This window comes from Alligator mississippiensis, chromosome 7 (genome assembly GCF_030867095.1).
Source record: "Alligator mississippiensis isolate rAllMis1 chromosome 7, rAllMis1, whole genome shotgun sequence".
Classification (NCBI taxonomy): Eukaryota; Metazoa; Chordata; order Crocodylia; family Alligatoridae; genus Alligator; species Alligator mississippiensis.
This window is the reverse complement of record NC_081830.1, coordinates 44,766,884-44,787,492: the sequence shown is the minus strand read 5'-3', so window position 1 is coordinate 44,787,492 and position 20,609 is coordinate 44,766,884. Positions and strand designations below refer to the sequence as shown.

At 41.4% G+C, this 20,609-nt stretch overlaps 1 protein-coding gene across 1 annotated transcript in view; it reads left to right on the top strand.

Moving 5' to 3' along the window:
* LOC102558953 (vesicle-associated membrane protein 2) overlaps window positions 1-20,332 on the top strand; it is a 106,529-nt gene extending 86,197 nt beyond the window's left edge. The window contains exons 3-5 of the mRNA XM_019478702.2: window positions 3,230-3,388; window positions 12,049-12,100; window positions 14,510-20,332. Of these exons, the coding sequence (XP_019334247.1) occupies window positions 3,230-3,388; window positions 12,049-12,100; window positions 14,510-14,526 (228 nt within the window). The 3' untranslated portion in view covers window positions 14,527-20,332. The remainder of the gene's footprint in view (window positions 1-3,229; window positions 3,389-12,048; window positions 12,101-14,509) is intronic.
* The last annotated feature ends 277 nt before the right edge of the window (window positions 20,333-20,609 follow it).

Sequence of the window (20,609 nt, the reverse complement as noted above, 5' to 3'; positions counted from 1 at the left end):
TAGATTAATTTAAAAATAAATTTGAAAGTTTCTCTCTCTCAGTACTTTCTTTGGCCTTGATCTGTGGTGTTTCTGAATGTTTCTCTTCTGACATTTGAAGCAGATCAAAACAGTATCCACCTGCAGAAAAGTCTATGTCCAGTTCTCTTCTCCTTTACAGTACTTGTGTTGAACAGCAACATGACTTTTGTGCAATGATTCCTGATTTCCACCGTGGAAAGTAAGAGGAGATTCAGACTTGTTATGTCTCAGTTTCTACCAGGATCCTGTCTCTGAGCCAAATAATAAAGTTAACTTCTCTGGATATATTGCCTCAGGAGGGTGCTGTGAGCCAGAGGCAAAGCTATTACATGATCAGAGGCAAAGCTATAGCCCCAAGAGGATGAACTGTAATACTTGCATAAATGACTATCTTATTGCTTTAAAGGAACAACTCAAACAAATGAATGGGCTTCTAGAAGCAGATCAATGGACATGACTGAATTTCAAATGCAGCTCTGAACTTTCATTGCTTGAAACACTCTTTTTAGTTCTAGTTTAACTCAGACCTATAGGAGTCAAGTTTATAATGAGGAGGAATTTGAGTGGAGATGTAACATTTTTCATCTCATTGTCAGGGAAGTCACTACCTGGTGAGCTTTATAAGAGGACAGTAGGGCAACATAATTCCAAAGGTATTGAGATGGTAGGTGGCATATGGGACGTGCGGGTACATTTCTGTGCTCTATTCAGGTCTAAGAAGGATAGAATTTGGGCCAGCTAAAAATATGGCCTATCATACATCACTTTTCTTGCTCTCTGACTGCCATCTCTTCCTAGTTTTGTTTCATTGTGTCTTGTGGTAAAGTATCCTTTAGGTGGCACCAAACACCTGCACTTCAGAAATATAACAAACATTACAGTAGTCCTACAGCTACTGTTTCACTAGTGCCATTCTGTTTTAAAATTAGTCTTAAAACAGGAACAAAATTTATTTGCAAGTGAGGGTGAAACTCTGGCCTCACTGAAGTCAATAGGAATATTGTCATTTACTTCACTGGGGTTAAGGTTTCATCCCCCATATTCAAATTCTGCTTCCCCTAAATACAATGGAAAGATGTTCTCATGAAGAACCATTATCTTGTTGTTTTTTCCCCTCTAATATACTAAATACAAACTAAAGCTGCCTTTTTGGAATAATATACAGTAGTTTATTCACCAAAAATTGCAGTTTCAAGGTGACAGAAACTAATCATCAAATAAAGGTGACTAGGTTTGGGTAGGGGGAAGCTTTTGTTTCAACATTTTTAAGTGGAAAAGAAATTGCATTTGGAAAACTTTTAGAGAGACCGAATTTAGCTAAATATATTTTTAGAACGTTTAAGAATTAAATATAAATGTAATGAAAACAGACCATTTTGTTTCAGGTTAGACAAACCATTTCATTTAACCTGGGATTGAATTATAGAGTTGGGTGGTAAGGTAGATGACGGAGAGGGAGATCTTATTTAATTTAGTTTTTGCTTTTTTTTCCAGCAAGAAAACTAAAGCATTTCCATTACTATTTATGGTATAGATTTTTTGGATGAGATGGACAAACATCTATGTTATTCTCATAGCTTTAGTTATAACTAGTCAAGCATGTAGTTCCATTCCTGTGGTGTTAATAAAGATTATTTCACTTCTTAATTTCACTTCACTGTTTCCTGGCTGTGTGCGCCACTACTATTTTTTCTTGCTGATTATGCTGCTGTTGAATAGATTAAATTAGATGAAGTGCATGTGATTGTAGACTGCAGTATCAACAGAGTATAAGGAATTGCAGACCAGCACCCATCTTCACTGTTGGCCTAAGTGGCCACAACCTTTTCAGTATCAACAACTGATGTGCCTGCTTAAGATATTGACAAATTTGCACTGGGACTTTTGTCCTGGAGCATCAGTTTGTTTAAAAGGTTTTTAAAAAGGATGTTTTTGTTGAAGCAAAGTAAATATATTAAATCTGTATAAAATATGTAATTCCTGGGCCTTTCCCAGTATTTTCTATATGTCTCTCCCACCTGTGAACTTTTGGGTATCAGGCCAAGGACTAGGGACAAAAATTACACATAAATCAGTATAAGTGAGTGGAAACCAGTTCATATCTATGACACAACAGAAGTTTAATGCACACAAACTGCTTTCAAGATGGCCAAAACCAGTTTAAGATAAACCCAGATGGAGGTAGTATTAGACTTAACTGATTTAGGTTAAATCAGTTTATTGAACTTCTGTCCCAGATCCCCTCCAGATTCAAGTTAACTCCCAGTCCCCCAGTATCCCAGGATGCTTTGCACCTCCTCTGCAAACCCCTTCCCCCCTCGCAGGGTGGGCAGGCTCGCTTTGGCTCAAGCTGTCTGCTCCAGCCAAGCAGGGAGACATGCTCTAATGTGCCCGCCAGCTTCCAGCCTGGGCCACTTCAGGCATGTGGCTGCATTTCTGGAATCAAAAGTGAATGTCTGTTCACTTGCTTATTGGCTCGATATACCCAGCTTAGACTAACCTGTGAAAATTAAATCTATTTAGCCTTGGGTTTTTTGACTATCTGTACTTAGCCATGGTGAAATGAACAAAAATAAGTTTATCTAGACAAAACTCCTCTCCTTGAATGGACTACAACTGGGTGGTGTGTGTGTGTTTTGTTGGGGGTGGGGGGTGATGGTGCTAAAAGGTTAATACACTCTCACTTCTGTAAATGTGTGTAGTTCCTCTCAAATTAACCAATCAAATAGACTTGATATAGATTTCTAAGATATGGCAACTATGTTAAATCTACCCTGAAAATAGGAGCTTTGTCTTCTTTGCCTAAGTAGCTCTACCAGTTGGCACATAGTACATATATACAGGTAAGTGCTCAGAAATATGTACCTAGACCAGTCTTCAGCAGCAGTAATAAGGAAACTAAATGGGCTAAAGGGAAAAAAAAAACCCTTAATGGTGGAAATAATTATAGCACATACATTTTAATATCCTAGCATTGTATAGCTGTTAAACCTGGACACAGCATTGTTCCATGCACTTTATACTTAGATCTCCCAGGATATGCTAACAGTGCCTATTTATATAAGCATTGTCTGTATAGCAGCAACCCATCACTTACTATGAAATCAAAGGGTCATTTTCATCACGATGTAGTATTTTGGCATGGTGACTACACTCTGATCTTCAGCCTTACCATGTTTGGAGTTTAACTTTGGAACTGTCTTTTTAGGTGGTCGACATCATGCGAGTGAATGTGGACAAGGTTATAGAAAGAGACCAAAAGCTGTCACAGCTTGACAATATGGCAGATGCATTACAAGCTGGTGCCTCACAGTTTGAAACCAGTGCAGCCAAACTGAAGAGAAAATACTGGTGGAAAAACTGCAAGGTAAAGAGTACGGGTATCTTTAGTTAAGTCTAATACCTTACTTTTCACTCTGGTTTAAGCAGCCCATTTTACAGTATGTTGTCTTTCAGTTACCTTTTCTTACATGCTGAAAAGACAGCTATTTTACTCTTTAAACTTACAGGATAACATTTGTAAGTTATATTAAATAGAGATGGACTTAAATCTCCTCTTGGGACCAGAAAACCATAGTTCTTTGGGGTGGTTGCAATCTGTAGCAGAATATAAGCTTTTGTCCTTTTCAGAAGCAAGGCGTGAGAGAATATAAGAACTTCAGGAGAACATGTTAAAAATCCTGCACTAAACAGTCATGGAATAAGCTCTCTTCAGAGAGAGTTTTCTTCCAACTTTTCCCCACAGCAATTAGAAGTTACCTTCCATCACAAGAGCATGAGGAAAATATCTCTTCCAGTCTTGTTGGAAGAGGTATTTATTTATTATTTAATATTCATTATCTTGGGTAGAGCTAAATTTGCTGACTGCTGTGCAATTGCTGCCTGGGTCTGACAGTAACCCTAACAAAAGGGTGAGTCAGCCCAGGCCCAGGTATAAAAGGAGACTCCCCAGGTGACCAGGGAGCCTGTGACTAGGAAGCCAGTGAACAGGGACTGCAGACAGGGGAAGCAGCTTATAGGCCAGTTCCTAGGCCAGTTTGTGGGTAGTAGCATAGCGTCTTACCATACAATGGTGGGGACGTGTTGTACCCTGTGGCTTCCTGCCTTGGCCCCAACTGGTGCTCCCTTCCCTTGTACCACTGAAACCTCCAGCTGGATGGAATCCATGGTTCCGGCCTCCACCCAGATGGAGCCCCTGGCACCGGGCTGTGGGGGCTGCCTGGCATGGCTGCCAGCAACTGGTAATGGGAGCATGGTCAATGAAGGGTACGCTCCTTAGTGGGGTCCTTGGAGTCCCAGGTGACTGTGGGGTATACCTGTGGGGTATGCTCCTTACTGAGGTCCCTGGAGTCCCAAGTGATTGAGCTCCAGGCCCAGGTAGACAGACTTCATGCCATCAGGGCCCACAAGTAGGAGATTGATGACTACTACAGTCAGACTCTTCTCCTGAAGAATGAAGAAGAAGAGAAGATAGAGGAGAAGGTGGCCAACAAGAAGGCTGGCTGAAAAAACCCACCCAAAACTACCTGGAAGACAGTTATCTCAAGCTCTAGGACATGCAGGGATAGGGCTGCCCCTCCCCTGGCACTGCACAACAGGTATGCTCCCCTCACCATGCATGAGGAGGCTCTGATGGAGACACCAGAGGAGGAGGTGGATAGTCAGTGAACTGCCACCCCCAAGAGGAGATGCAGGGTGGTGATGGTGGGGGACTCCCTCCTGAGGGGTACCAGGGGACCCATCTGCTTTCTGGAACCCCTAGCCCTTGAGGTCTTCTGCCTCCCTGGGGCCCACATCTGGGATGTTGCAGAGAGGATCCCTAGGCTCATTCAGCCCTCTGACCACTACCCCATGCTCCTCATCCACGTGACACAGCCAGAAGTAATCTGGACCGGATCATGAGTAACTGCAAGATTCTGGGGGCTGGGATCAAGGGTCAGGGGTGCAGGTAGTCTTTTCTTCTGTGCTCCTGGTTGTGGGTCATAGACCATGGATGCATCAAAGAAATGAACCAACAACTCTGGTGGTGGTGTTCCCAAGAGGGCTTTGGTTTCTTTGACCACAGTGCACACTTCAGGAAGAGAGGACTGCTGGAAAGGGATGGCACACAAGAAAGCTCCAAAGTTGGGGGCACTAGGAGAGACACTCTTGCAAGAGCTGAGGGAATGGTTCTCCCTCAGCATGACAGGAAATGGAGGGTCTCAACTGGAGGACTCGGGTGCCTGTATGCTAATGCCAGGAGCATGGGGAACAAGCAGGAGGAGCTAGTCCTCCTACTGTCCAGTGGGCATTACAATCTAGTAGGGATTACGGAGACCTGGTGGGACTCCTCACATGACTGGAACATAGCCATAGAGAGCTACACCCTGCATAGAAAGGACTGAGTAGGGAAGAAAGGTGAAGGGGTAGCTCTCTATGTGAGGGAGCAGTACACCTCCTTGGAGGCCGACATCAGCTCCAAAGAAGAGCCACTTGAAACCCTCTGGGTCAAACTACTGGGGGGGAGGAGGGGGCAGTGAGAGAAACCTAACTGTAGGTATATACTACAGGCCACCAAACCAGGAGAAGGAGCTCAATCTGGAGTTCTCTTGAGAACTGGCAGAGGCCATGCACGCATGGGACATGGTCATTATGAGTGACTTCAATTACCCAGACATCTCTTGCGGGGGGAACACTTGGCTAAGTCAAATTGGTCACATTGCTTCCTGTCCTGTACCGAAGAGCTCTACCTGACTCAGGAAGTGCATGGGCTAACCGGAGGTAATGCTCTCCTAGACTTGGTCTTGGCCAAAGGAGATGATCTGGTGAGCAGCTTGAATATAGAAGGTAGCCTGAGTGACAGTGACCACAAAACCATCATGTTCACTGGCCATTACAAGGCAGGAAAATCAGATAGCAGGGTTGCAGTTTTGGGCTTCAAAAAAGTTAATTTCAACAGGCTCAGGGTAATAGTAGGGGAAGTGTTGCAGGACCAGGGACTGAAGGTGAAAGGAGTGCATGAAGAGTGGTTGTTCCTCAAGGACATGATCCTTGAAACCCAAAAGAACTCCATTCCCATGTGAAGAAAGGTAGCAGAAGGGCTTAACATGGTCCTCTTGGGAAAAAAAAGAGAGAGGCATCAAACAATGGAAGCTTGGGACAGTTTCCAAGGAGGATTATACAACAACGGCCCTCACTTGTAGGCAGCAGATTAGAAAACCTAAGGTGATAACTGAAAACTAGCAACAGAAATCAAGAAAGATAAGAAGTCCTTCTTTAGGTATGTTAGGGAACAGGAGGAAAGCAAATGGAAGTGTGGGACTATTGCCTAACAACTCAGGACAGATGGTTACCAACATTTAGGAGAAAACTGAACTCCTGAATGACTACTTTGCTTTGGTATTTCACCGGACTAAGGGGAAAATCATGCTAGGTAAGATTCAGAATGGGCATGGTGGGAATGACCACCTTCCTGCTGTTAACATTGAGCTGGTGCAAGATCAGTTACAAAAGTTAGACATTTATAAGTCAGTAAGACCAGATGAACTTCATCCAAGAGTGCTGAAGGAGCTGGTTGAAGTCATTGTGGACCTCTGGCAAAACTCTTCCAAAATGCGTGGCGCTTGGGGGAGATCCCTGAAGACTGGAAGAGGGAAGATGTTGTGCCCATCTTCAAGAAGGGAAGGAAAGATAACCTAGGCAACTGTAGGCCAATTAGCCTAACTTCTATCCCCGGGAAAATCCTGGAAAAATTCATCAAGAAGTATATGTGCGATATGCTTGTAGAAGGTAAGATTCTGAATGACAACCAGCATGGTTTACCATGGGCAGGTCCTGTCTTACCTAGCTCATCTCCTACAACCAGGTAACTTGCCACCTGGATAAGAGAGAGAATGCTGACACGACATACCTAGACTTCCAAAAGACCTTTGATCTGGTATCCCATGATGTTCTCACAGGAAAATTAGAGGACTGCAGGCTTAAATGCTCTACAGTTAGGGAGGTAGGAAGTTGGCTCTGGGGTAGGAACCAGAGAGTTCCAATGAATGGATCTGTGTCATCCTGGTGAGAAGTGGCCAGTGATTGTCCCTTGGGGGTCCATGCTTGATCCAGTGCTTTTCAATATCTTTATCAATTATTTGGATGTAAATAGCCAAGTTCGTGGCCATTTAGAGCTCAATGGCCAAGTTTGTGGACGACATCAAGTTATGGGGGAGCATGGTCACGCTTGAAGACAGGCTGCAGATACAAGTGGACCTAGACAGGCTAGCAAGTTGGGCAGGTCAGAACCAGATGAAGGTCAATATTGAGAAGTGTAAAATGCTCCATCTGGGGACAAACAATCCTCAACATACTTACATGCTCAGTGGTGCCAAACTGACTAGTACCATGACTAAAAAGGACCTAGGGGTAATAATAGACCATAGTATGAATATGAGCTGTCAGTGCAATGCTGTAGCCAGCAGGAAAAACAATACTCTGGCTTGCATCAACCAATGCATTTCAAGCAAAACGAAGGGAGTGATTCTTCCACATTACTCAGCATTGGTGAGACCGCAGCTGGAGTACTGCATCCAGTTCTGGGTGCCACACTTCAACAAGGATGTGGAAAAGTTTGAGAGAGTCCAGAGAAGAGCCACCCATATGATAAGAGACTTGCAAGGCAAGCCATATGAGGAAAGGCTGAGGGACTTGGGTCTCTTCAGCCTAAAAAAATAAAGGCTGAGAGGGGACTTGGTAGCAGCTTACCGCTACATCAAGGGTTCAGTGAACAACTGTTCACCAGGACACCCTTAGGGAAAACCAGGAGTAATGGCCACAAACTCCTGGAAAACTATTTCAGGCTTAACACTAGGAAAAACTTCTTCCTGGTCAGTGTCTCCAGACTAGGGAATAAACTCCCTCCAGTGGCGGTGCAATCGCTTACCCTGGAAATTTCAAGAGGAGACTGGATAGGTCACCTCGCTGGAGTCACCTGAACCCTGTTGTCTTTTCTGCCTAGTGCCAGGGGGCTGGATCTGATGATCTTGCAAGGTACCTTCCAACACCCTTACAATCTATGAATTTTGGATTTCACAAAATCTTTAAGATGTCTTGTAAAAAACAAAAGTGATGGGTTTCACAATAGCTTTGAAAATTTTGCAAGGCTTTCCCGCCTCAGCCTAAACCTCAGCCCCAGCCCACTCATTCAAACCAAATATTTTTCCAAGGAAAAGGTTTAATTTAAAAATCTAAATGGGAAAGTGTGTTATACAAATTGTGTAAATGACTACAGCATACCAAAATCCAGTTCTAATGTAATAAAAACACATTTGAGGTCATCTTCAAAGTCACTGTCAGTGTAGCAGATAAGAAGAACTGGGTGCAAGGAGCTTCTCTACTTGTGGGAATTATTTGCCTCTTCCTTGGTGAAGAAAAAAGCTGCCAGGCAGGGCATTCTTAGGCCACCATGGGAAATAAAAGAAGAGAGTCTCTAGCTGGGGAAAGTTATAGCCAATATCTTTCTTCGTATCTCCACAACAGACTTGCCCTCTCCCTCTTCATTCCTTTCTATTTTCAACCTGCCACTCTGGACCCTGCCAGCCCTCCTGCTTAATTTTCCCACACAAGACATTTGGTCACATGTTTCCCCAAGGCAGCCATCAAATCAGATGTCCAGCCTCATTTCCCTCTCCCTGCATGACAAGTGATGCTGTTGACAGTTCACTTCCTTCCCAAAGTGTACACCACATGTTTCCAGGACAGGGTCCCACAACTACTCCTCACTTGCCTCTTCATTGGCTGCCTTATGGATTATGATGCTAAGATTATGCTCAGAAAAACATAGGTCACTGATATTGGCTAGCAAAAATGTGTCCTCTGGCCCCTCCTTCCTGTTCCCTAGTGATTTTTCACTTGGCCCCATATCTGATTATGGGAATCTTCAGATCCAGAGAGCTCTGGGACCAGTGAACGAGACCTCAGGTCTGCTCTGTCCATGCCCCATAATTCTTCCCTGCTTCTCCTGAAGACAAAGTAGAGAAAAGAAAAACTTTGGTCCTCTTCTAGCTTTTAAATGCTGAAAAGGAGTGGGGTAGCTGTGTTGGTCTAAGGACATAGACAGACAAGGTTCTTTGGGTAGATGTGATATCTTTTATTAGATCAACTAAGTAGTTGGAAAAATTGTTCTTCGCAAGCACTCAGGCACAAATGCCTTCTTCAGGCAAAAGGAGAGTCTGGTGGAGTTTTGTGTGCTCTCCTGGGTAGAATAAAAGCAAATATGCAAAATGTGGGCTTATGAAAATGCAGTTGTGTGGCAGTGAGGTTCAGAGGGAAAGGGAGACAATAGGTGTGAGACAGGCAGGTGGGATGGGAAGGGGGGAATGTAAACTTGGTGATAGAACGTAGCTATGTAAAATGTAGAGAGGTTGCCTGGGGTTATCAGATGGCAGGCAGGTTGTAATGTGCCATAAATCCATTGTCTATATTTAGTCTATGATGTTTTGTATCCAGTAGATTTATGAAGTAAAGTTCGCAGGCTCATCTATGAAAGGTGTTTTGTAAATTTCCTTTGAGGATTAGAACTGAGAGAATAGGGAGAGAGTGGTTGTCTTGTGAGGAATGTGCACCCACAGGTAATTGGGTACTTTTGTCTTTGATAGATTTCTGGTATACATTCATTCTGGTACATGGTTGTTGTTTAGTTTCTCCTACATATTTTCCATCAGGGCATTTAGTGCACCGGATGAGATGTATTACATTGCTGGAGGTGCAGGTGTAAGATCCAGGAATAGTGATGGTTCTGTTGTGGGATGGAGTGATTGTGGGAGTGCTAGAGATGTGTTGGCAGATTTTAAATGTTGTGTCCTGGCATGGTCTGGAGCTATTCGGTGTGCTTTGGGCCATAGGCCATTGGATCCAGACCATAGATTGCTTGTTTAAAGGCTAGGATGGGTGATTCTGGAAAGATCTCTTTAAGAACTGGGCTTTCTTCTAGTATGGGTTGTAATTGTTTGAGGATTTTCCATATAGGTTCTAGGGGAAGGATTGTATGCCATAACTAATGGCATGTGTTTCATGAGGATTTTCTTTTTGTACTGCAGTAGTTCTTCATGTGGTATCCAGGTGGCTCTTTCAGAAGTATAATCTATGTCTCTGGAGGAGTATTCTTGTTGGGCGAAAGCCCTTTTGAGATTTGCAAGGTGATGATTGCAGGTATTTTCCTCAGTGCAGATTTGGTGGTATTGGAGGGCTTGGTTATATATTACAGCTTTCTTGGTGTGTTAAGGGTGATTGCTGATTTTGTGTAGATAAGTATGGTGTTTCATGGATTTCTTGTGTATGATGGTTTGTATTTTACTATTCTGGATATTGATCCATAATGTCTAAAAAGGCAATGTTAGTGCTGGAGTATTCCAGAGATAGTCTGATGGAGGGGTGATGGTTATTGAATTTGTGATGGAAATCAATCAGAGACTGCAGGTTTTCCGTCCAAATTATGAAGATGTCATCTACATACATTTAGGTATAGCATGGGTTTGATGGTGCAGTTCTTGAGGAATTCTTTTTCCAGGTGGGTCATAAAAAGGTTGGCATATTGTTGGGCTATTTTGGTGCCCATAGCTGTGCCCATTGTCTAGAGGAAGTGTTGGTTATTGAAACTGAAGTTGTGTGTGAGGATGAAGTGTATAAGTTCAGTAATATCTTTAGATCTGTACTCTAAGTTGCAAACTTGCTCTTGTAGATATGTGAGGCAGGCTTGGATGCCATCATGGTGTAGGATGTTGGTATATAAGCTAGTAACATCCATGATGCCTAGGAGGGTGTTACTGGGAAGGTGGTCTATGTTTTTAAGTTTTCATAGAAAGTCTGTTGCGTCTTGGACAAAACTTGGTCTTTGGGTGGCAAGAGGTTTTAGGATGGATTCGACAAAACTTGATATTTCCTCAGTTAGGGTTCCATGGTTGGATATTATAGATCTGCCTGGATTTCCTTGTTTGTAGATTTTGGGGAGCATGTAAAAACCTGGATTGAATAGTGGGGGGATCAAGCTTTGTAGTTTTTCTTGTAGTTCAGATGGAAATGATGTGATAGTGGTTTTGAGTTTTAAGGTGAAAAGGGGACTTGGATCTTCCTCTAGTTTTTTGTAGTAGGTTGTGTCAGAGCTGTCTGTTGGCTTCTTTTATGTAGTCTTTATGGTTAAGGACAACTATAGTTACCCCTCTCTATCTGCTGGTTTTATTACTATTTGGTGGTTGGATCTTAGAGGTTCTCTTGCCCTTCTCTCTGAGAGGGAGAGGTTGTTATGGTGGTGCTTGTTGTTGATTATTTTGTTGTTCATTCTTTCCCTGAAGCAGTCAATATAGCGGTCAAGGTTTGAATTTCATCCACTGTGAGGTATCCAGTCTGATGGCAAGGGGGTTGTTTGGGGCTTTTTGGTGTTAATATTTTCCTCTATGTTGTCACAAGAGGCAGTGTTGATGAAAGTAGATTCATTTTGGTTGTGGAAATATTGCTCAAGACGGAGATGTTGGAAAAATTCTTCTAGTTTTCCATATTGTAATATCTTAGGTTATTTTTCTGGACAGAAATTAAGGCTTTTAGAGAGGCCTTTAGAAAGGGAGTGGGACATAAGTAAAATCTACCATTAGGGCTGACACCTCTCTGATAGAGGGCAGTACCAAGGTGACTCTTTCTTCCTTTCACATGTGTTCAGAGTATGATAGGGCCCTTTTTGTACAGGAAAAAGTGATGTTTTGTTTCAATTATGTTAAGGCAATAAAGTTTAATATGACTGAAGAGCCCAACCAAAGCTACCTGAGCAATAGGCTGCACCATGAGCTCCGACATAAGCACCTAACACAACTTTGAGGGTCTTAGTTTGCATCTTAATAAGTGTTCTCTGTCCATGTGAATGAGTTCCAGGAAATGGTGCCTATAACAGTGATTATAGAGTGTTTGTACAAGAATTAAAAACATGAAGATACAGTATACAATCCACATTATGACACAATGTAAGTTACTTTTACTGTGTGAAGACCTGATTTCTTTCCCTAACTCTCTTTATAGATGATGATCATCCTTGGTGTAGTATGTGCAGTCATTCTTATTATAATTATAAGTGAGTAATTTATTTTCTTTTTCATTTACTGTCTAAATATCTCTGTGATTTCCAGTGAACTGATATCAAAAAACCAAAATGAATATAAAACATTTAGGAAAATTAGTTTGTGAATATCCCCTTCAAATGTCATACAGTTATGAGAAATATTGCAAACTCCACTAAATGTTTACTGATTGAGGTTGGGCAATGTCCAAATCTTAATGGAACCCAGTCTTGTTATTGCACAGTTTTCCCTGGTGTACAATTTGCTTTCCCATGATTAAGTGAACTTTTATGCAATATCAGTCTACCTCTCATTAAAGCCATGGCAAAAGTACCATTAACTTCAGTGAGGGAAGGAACAATCCTAGAGTAAGAGTTAAATATCACTTTTAAAAACCTTTTATATTTTTGAAAGGCCAGATTTTACAGGTATTTCAGGTACACACTAGGAGGATTTTTTTCAAGACTGCTTCTCTGCATTTTCAGATACCTAAATACCTTTAAAAACCTAGTCCAAAGCCTTTCTGATATTTTTGTTATAATAGGTAGTTGTGTGTAATATTCCACACATCAATAATACATGGAAATAAAAAACAAATGAAGAGTCACGATTATGTTTGAAGCAGAACAAGTATCTCAAAATAACTGCAACTGAAGTTCATATAGCATACATGCATGGAGATATTAATATTAAAAGCAAGGATTACAAAGTCTTTTTCCTTTTTAATGTATAATTTATGTATGAGCAAGAACTCTTATGAATGAAGTTGTTTATATAAAATAATTTTAATATGGCATTAGCTATGAAAACAGGGGTTACATTCAGTCAGACAATACTGCCAGTAACCCAAGAGAGATTTAACAGCAAGCTATGTTACGGATATGCATTAATCCCCTGTTCTCAGATCACATAATCACTTTCACTCTGTGTCCATTTGCTTCCATTATTTCTTTAAAGTAGATTTAAAACAATATCAGTAAACACAACATGCTGGATTTAGGTGCATATGGCAACTTATTGGTATTGCATTTGTTGGCACTACTGTGACGCAGGGAGATTTTCAGGTTTCATAATTCTGACGTTATAAAGATGGAAAATAACCGTGAGATCCATTTTGGTTATTAGTGAATTATATCATCTTATCTGACTGTCTTCATTTGACGATTAAGGATTCCTTCTGCGGTCTGGTACATCAAACTGTGAAGACATATGTACAGCCTTTAAATTGATTACACGGCTGTAATACCTAATCCTAGGGCACTCCTCATGTCCTTGCAAGGAAGTAAAAACAAGAAAAGAGGAATCCTTCTTCCTTCCATTGTCTGACCATCATACTGGTTTAATATACTTTTGTTGCCACAGCTTGATGATCTGAATATTTTGAGACAGAATAACAACATTTAAGTCCAGCATACAACAGAAAAGACAGATTTGAAATTACTTGGAGAATACTTAGGAAATATCTGGAATTTGGTGTGTATGTGATTCTAAACTCAGGAGTGTGGCATCACAGAATGAAGATCATGTCTAACACTCACAGGATCTACTGCAACATCTAACTTGATATATATAGACTGATGGCCATATACTATTTCAAAAACATTGCCTTTATAGTCCATACCCTTTCTTTACAGTCCTCACAACCCTGATACTTCTATTATTTCCCCTGAAGTATTGCTTGTAGGCCTTAGTTGTGATAATTCAGGACTCAGCATACACATATTTTGATCCAAGTTTATAATTTAAATAGGCAAAAAGATTAAAGGAAATAATAACCCTGTTTTAAGGATTAGAAACCCAGGCAGAGAGAAATTAAGGCCTAGATTTAGAAAGACATACCTATTCAGGACAACACTTAAGCATGTACCACTGAAGTCAAAGGACTTAAACATTTGCATAAAGTTAAAATTAGGCCTCAGTTTCCATAGTTAAACCCCTAAATATGAAGTAGTTTGACCAACAGGTCAGTGAACATCTGCTAGTACCATTGACTTCCACAGGATTAATTTGTGTTTAAGTGCTAATCTGAATAGGGACCTTAGTGACTTCTCTAGTGCATGATGGTACAAGTCTCTCCTCCATTTCACTGGGCTGTGTGTGCAGTGTTTATAGTCAGAACTTATCCTCCCCTTATTGATGTCAATGGGAGGTTTGCTATTGATTTTAATGGAAGCTAGATCACATACTCAGCTTTACCTACAACATTTACCCTATCACTCTGGCAGGTGCTCTTTTACCAGGAAGGAAGGTAGTCAGGGTATCTAACACAAGTAATTAAAGTGGTAGCACTATAGTGGGCTTCTTCAGGAGGGGTGTGCCAAGTAAATTTGCCTGCTCTTTGATTTCATAGGATTATATTGCAAGGTTAAAGCCTAATATTAACTCTATAGTGACTTTTGTTTTTTCTGTTCTTTCCTTTCTAGTTTATTTCTGCACTTGAATAAGCAATGACGGAAGGCTTGGCATGGCATGGCTTTGTTCATATCAACCAACAGTATCAACATTCTCTCATTGAACTCTGCTTTTTAATTCCTGGTGTCTCGGGGATTTTTGCTTGTAATAACTCGTAAGCATTCAATGTAGTGTGTTTTGGTATTATGTTGTTTCCACAAGAAACTGTACCAGCTGAATACTGCCAAGTAGTTCTATACATTGTATTATTTATTATCACTGTGTCTTAAAATGTGTCCACACTGACCTTCAGAAATCATGATATATATGAAAAACATCCTAAACTTTTTAGCATTATAAAAGCCATTATGAGAAAATGTCTTGCTTAAAGGGACTCTGTCAGGTTGATTAGCACTAAAATTAAAGTTCTGTTAAATATTGAAATAAATTATTAAACCTGGGATGCCTACACTTAGACAGCAAAATCCAAAGCCAGACACCTGATTTTCATGAGTGACAAGTACAAGCTAATTCTGTTGAAGTCAGTAGTACTTGCAGATGTTTGCCAAACTTTTTTGTCAAGCTACTTGGTACTTAGGGGCTTAAATATGGAAGCTGAAGCCTAATTTTAGTCATGCAAGTTTGCAATGTTGGTCAAAGAAAAACAATGGGAGTGTGTTCCTGAATTTAAATTCCCTTGAGGAGTTTACCATATAAATGCTATAGCATTGTGCTAGGGTATGAAAGCTGAAAGAGAACTATATATGAAGTAAGAATGACTGTGACTTGTGCATTTCAATTGTCCAAGCCAAGTTAGAAGGTAAAATTGTACAAGCATCATCATGACAAAAAATAATTAGATAGTCTGGCAAAAACTTATACATGTTTGACTTTAAGTACATGAACTGGCTTATTGAAGCTGAAGGAGTTCCACAGTAAGAGAACTGCCTATATAGATCACTTTGCAGGATGGCTGCATTTATCTCCTGGTGGCCTACAAAATGACAGAATCGGTCAGTGGGGGTGAGAATGGTGTTAGAAATAGGGCCTAGATTGTTCTCCTAAGAAAGGTTCTATAGAATGAATGAGACAAAGGAGTGCTGAACCATAGCACTATTATTAGTATGGCAGGTAAAATAGTCTACTTAAGGAGCTGTCTTCATTATGGGGCTGCCACCATGTAACTGTGCCAGCAGAACTCTGGTGGCAGATTCCCCCGCAATGGAGGCATGGCTTATGGTAGCAGAAGAGGCATTTCTACTGACTTAACCATTAGCTTCCTGAATGACAGACTCTAAGGTGCAGCTGTCCTGTCTGGATAGCTGCACACAGATAAGCTGCTTTGCCTGCATAGCTAGCTGGCTGTGCTCTCAAGCCTCAGACAAGGGAACAGTAATGCTGGCAAAATTTTGAAGTGTAGGTCTGATCTAAAAATATGTATGTATAACTTTCAAACTGATAGTATCCCCTTTAAAAAGGATTCTTCCAAGCATTTTTCATACTCAGAAACTCAGTATTTATACTACCCAGGATATAACAGTCCTTCTGCAGTGGAAGCCTGAAATTGAAATATATTTTCTTTCAAAAACTTTTTTCATTGTTTATTATTGTACAGTTACAAGGGGTTTTTGTTTGTTTTTTAAGTTCAGTTGTTTTTTAACTCTGAATAATTTGTTCTGGAGAGGGTGAGACTGCTACCCAGAAAGAAGGATACGGATGTGTTTTTTCAATCAAATAAAAATAAAAAGATCCATCAGAATTTTGAGCCTATCAGTCCTGAATGGGGTTCAGTTGACACTATGCTGGACAGTATACAAAGACAGAATCAGCTGGACCCCATCAGGACTGATAGGCACAATATTCTGATGGATCTTTTTATTTACCAAATAAAAAATAAGATTTTTTTTCTGTTAATTTTTATCTTTGGCTGCCATTTAGCTAAACTATATAAACATGGCAATACACCTATAAATAGCCTCACCGTAACCCATCTCTAGCTAAGTCAGTAAGCCAAGCAGTGTACGTATAAATGCAACACAATATATTACCATGCACATACATATAAACTGCTTAAGTATAATTCTGCAGAGAGAATAAGCAATGACTAATTGAAGGGCTCAGTTACTTTATTTTTGCTTTCTATTTATAGATTTATTTTTACATGTACCATTTGATATTGATAAATAACAGATGCCTACAGCCTTAATGAAATGGAAGTCATTTTGAGAGCTGCTGATGTATAACTGAGCTTAACGGTATATCCTGTTTATTTCAATCCTTCAGTTTAGAGAATCAGTGCACAAACAATTTAAAAAGCCTGTGGACCAAGGATAAAGCATTTTTTTCATTTTTTGAAGTTGTCATAAGCTTGATCCTGCAAAGTAGTGTTTCACCCCTGTTGAAGGGGTGACTCAGTACCTTGAAAGTCAAGACCCTCACTGAAGAGAAAAGGAAAAGCAGTTCAGCTTCAGAGGTTTTATTTTTCAATTACCAAAAAACTGCCATTATTTCATACTGGTTGGCAGTATGAAATAACTACCAGCTGAAGGCCACATTCTGTCACTCTTACTCATGTTCAGTATACCTTATCCAGATGAGAGTAGTTTGCACTAGTGAAATTATATGTATGTAGTAAGGTTGCCAACCCTCTAGGCTTGGCCAGGAGTCTACCGGAATCAGCATCAATCTCCCAGTGACTACTGAAAGCAATCCGGGAGATTTTAATAGGATATTTTAAGAAAAAAAAAATCTTGCAGAAAAACTTCAGGAAAAAAACCTCCCAGAATACCTTCAGTCAAAGTTGGCAACATTAGTATGTAGTTATGCTTTTGCAAATATCTAATGCAAGACTTGCAGCACCAAAACAAAACGGGGCTTATCAGGGTAAGTTGTCCTGGTGCAACTAGGAGCACGTACCTATGTGGTTACAAAGGTTCAAGCTCTCTTCCCCTCCTATACATACCAACTACAAACACAAGATGAATCACTGCAGGTTTTGAGTAAGGATGGCAGAACTGGGTTCTATAATGAAAGCTTAGAGTAAGTTGTCCCAGGAAAGGGCATAACCAAAGCAGACACTTTAGGCAAGGGTAGAGAGGGATTACTGGTGCTCCCTATTAGCTCATGCATGTTATATACTGATACTAAAAAATGTAATTGTAAATTGTGCCTCAAGGATGGGGGAATGCATACTCACTCTCCTATAGGAGCTTTTCTTGGTTTGCCCTCTTGCCCTCCGTCATGTTCTCTAATGAGGATGATTGCCAGACCTCAGCAAATAATTCACAAAGCAGTTTAGCCAACAAATGTAGCTTCTAGTGTCTTACAGGATGTCTGCAGACAGACAGAAATGTCCTTATGCTTGTTAATGGACTATTACATGAATGTGTTTTACTCTGTGTATTCATCACAAATAGTGGTCTTGCAGGTGTTCAACATTTGCTATTTGCACAGTACTGGTCAGTATGACTGGTAAGATAATTTATGTGGTCTTGTTTCCTTCTATAGTTTGATGAATAAGTAACCACCCCCTTCCCTGCCCAGTAGAGCTCTATCCTCAAAGTTCATGTAGACTAGACTATTAATGGTTTCCAAATGGGAAAATCATGTTACTCAGGCTGTGTAAGATGGGACTGCATGATACCATACATGTCTGTATTGTGCAAGCCCCATAATATCCTCTGTGTATAGAGCACAGCAGGTTGCAGTCTATGGAGCTACACAAAAATGTAATTGGAGTATTGGAGCCACTATTTAGATTTTTTGCTTATTAAGTTGTCTTTAAAAAAAACAGATGAAAACCTAAATCAGTGTAGAATTCAGGCTACCTATTCTAACACCCAATAGTAGTGTGTTAATTCACCCTTGTATATATTTGAAGTTATTGGTTAGAGTATAAAAGACCAATTATGGTGTTAGAAGCATATATACCCATGGGTGAGGCTGATTTACATGGCATATTGGATGCCATGTAACCCACAAAAGATGCAATGATAATTTGGCTGCTTGTGTTGATGGCCAGCATATTTTATAGTAAATAGTAGGGCTGTGTGAAATTTCACTGGCTGTTTCATTTTGATGCTGTTTCAACTCATTTCAAGCTCGAAACAGCAAAATCGAAACAAAATGAAGGGCTTCGAAACAGCCTTGAAACAAAACGAGGGCAGTCCAAATGTTTCAAAAGTTTTGAAACATTTTGAGTTTTGAAGCTAAAGCTGGGCTTGCCTGCAGGAAAACAAAGCAAGGAGAGGGAAGGGGAGGAGGGGGGAAAAACTGCTCTGATATTGACTGTTACAGTTTGGCTGCCTGAGATGCTAATGTGCTGCTTATTAAGTTATTATCTGTTGCCGTTTAAAGTGTTGGACCAGACTGAGGCTCTAGGGGAGGAGGAGACCTCATTGGGACACACTACTGTGTCATGTAGAGGCCTCAGCGCCAGTGAGGGCATGCCTTACACACACACACACACACACACACACACACACACACTCTCTCTCTCTCTCACGTTTTCACATGAGTTTTGCTTGTCAGCAGCTTGAGGTGCAGTTTCCCAAAAACCGCTGTACCTATCTCCTTGAAACCTGGCAGGCTTCATGCCTTTAGAAGGGGCTACCGTGCCTGCTGTTTTCACCCCCTTGTGCCTTCACACTTACCAATGACATGAGTTTTGCTTTCAAGACTTTGAGGTGCAGTTTCCCAGAAACCTCTAAATGCATCTCCTTGAAACTTAGCAAGCTTCATGCCCTCAGAAGGGGCTACCATTCCTGCTGTTTTCATCCAAATCAGCCACAAAATGACAAAGTTATAGGCAGTTTTGTGCTTCCCCATTATAGCCTATAGGCGAACCATCGAAACAGCGAAACAGTTTTGACAAACCAAAATGGAACAGTGCTTTCAAAACTTGAAACAAAATACTGTCTCACTGAAATGGTAAAATGGAAGTTTATACAAAATGGTGCTGCTTTGCACAGCCCTAGTGAGTAGAGCACCTCCCAAGTCAAAAACATGACTCTTTATGAGCTGAAGAGTCAGGGTCTATAGCTAAGAGTTGTAGCAGACCCAAGATCCCTGTGCATCTGGTCAGAGGGAATGCTGTAACACGGGAGCCATGGACACCTGAATAGGCTATTCCTGGAAAAAGCCAGTCCCCATGGGGAAAAGAAAGATATTGTGTCCACATAATGCAATTCTTTGAACTAAGATAAAGCTACCCAAACCCTATAAGTGTTGTACTGATTCTAATCCAGGACAGGGTTTGTTTGTTTTTTTTACCAAAGGAAGGTAATTCCTTCTGGGGCAGCTTTTTGTTTGCATGCATTTACACCAAGACAATTTCCTCCATGTTTTTCCCTTGAGGTTCCCTGTGTCAAAGCAACTCTTTTCAGATATCCATGGCTGCACTGGCCTTTAGGTTACACTTGCACAAGGTAAAAGGTTAGCTAGGACTGCTAGCAGGTTCCAGCATCCCAGAAGGAGCACAGACAGACAAAGGAGTGTCCAGGGACCTTCGCAGAGCTCCCCATATCAGTCTGCAGCTGTGGTGCTGCTCTGTACCTATTCCACTGCTGTTGTGTTGATGTTGTATGTGCCCCCAGCTCCTGTCCTGATATTGCTTCCATTTTCCATGCTCATTGTACAGGTTTCCCTCGATTTATCCCAGTTCTTTATATGAGAATTCGCTCTTATGCGTTGAGCATATTTAGATCCATAATTCATTATGCGCGAGGTAAGTTTGCTAATATGTGATCAGCATAGATGCCACCCCCCGCCCAAGCAGGTAATTCTGTGTGGAGAGGGGAAAGGGCAATGGCCCCACTCATCCCAACCCCAGCTGCCAGCTGCCTGCAGCCACTGGGCTGCACTGTGCTCCCCCTGTCCCCACCGTGCCTGGTCTCCACTTGTCCACACTCACCTCTGGTCCCAGCCTGCACCCTGCCCTGGTGCAGGCAGCTGGTGTCAGGTGCCTCCAAGGCCACTCCAGCACAGGCTGGGGTGAGTGGGAACCAGCAGAGCCCCAGGGGGGTTGGGGCATGGTGCAGCCCAGCTACTACAGGCAGCTGGTGTTGGCTGCTCCCGGGGCTGGGGTGAGTGCTGTGCCGCGACCATCCAGGGCTCTGCTTGTCCACACTCACA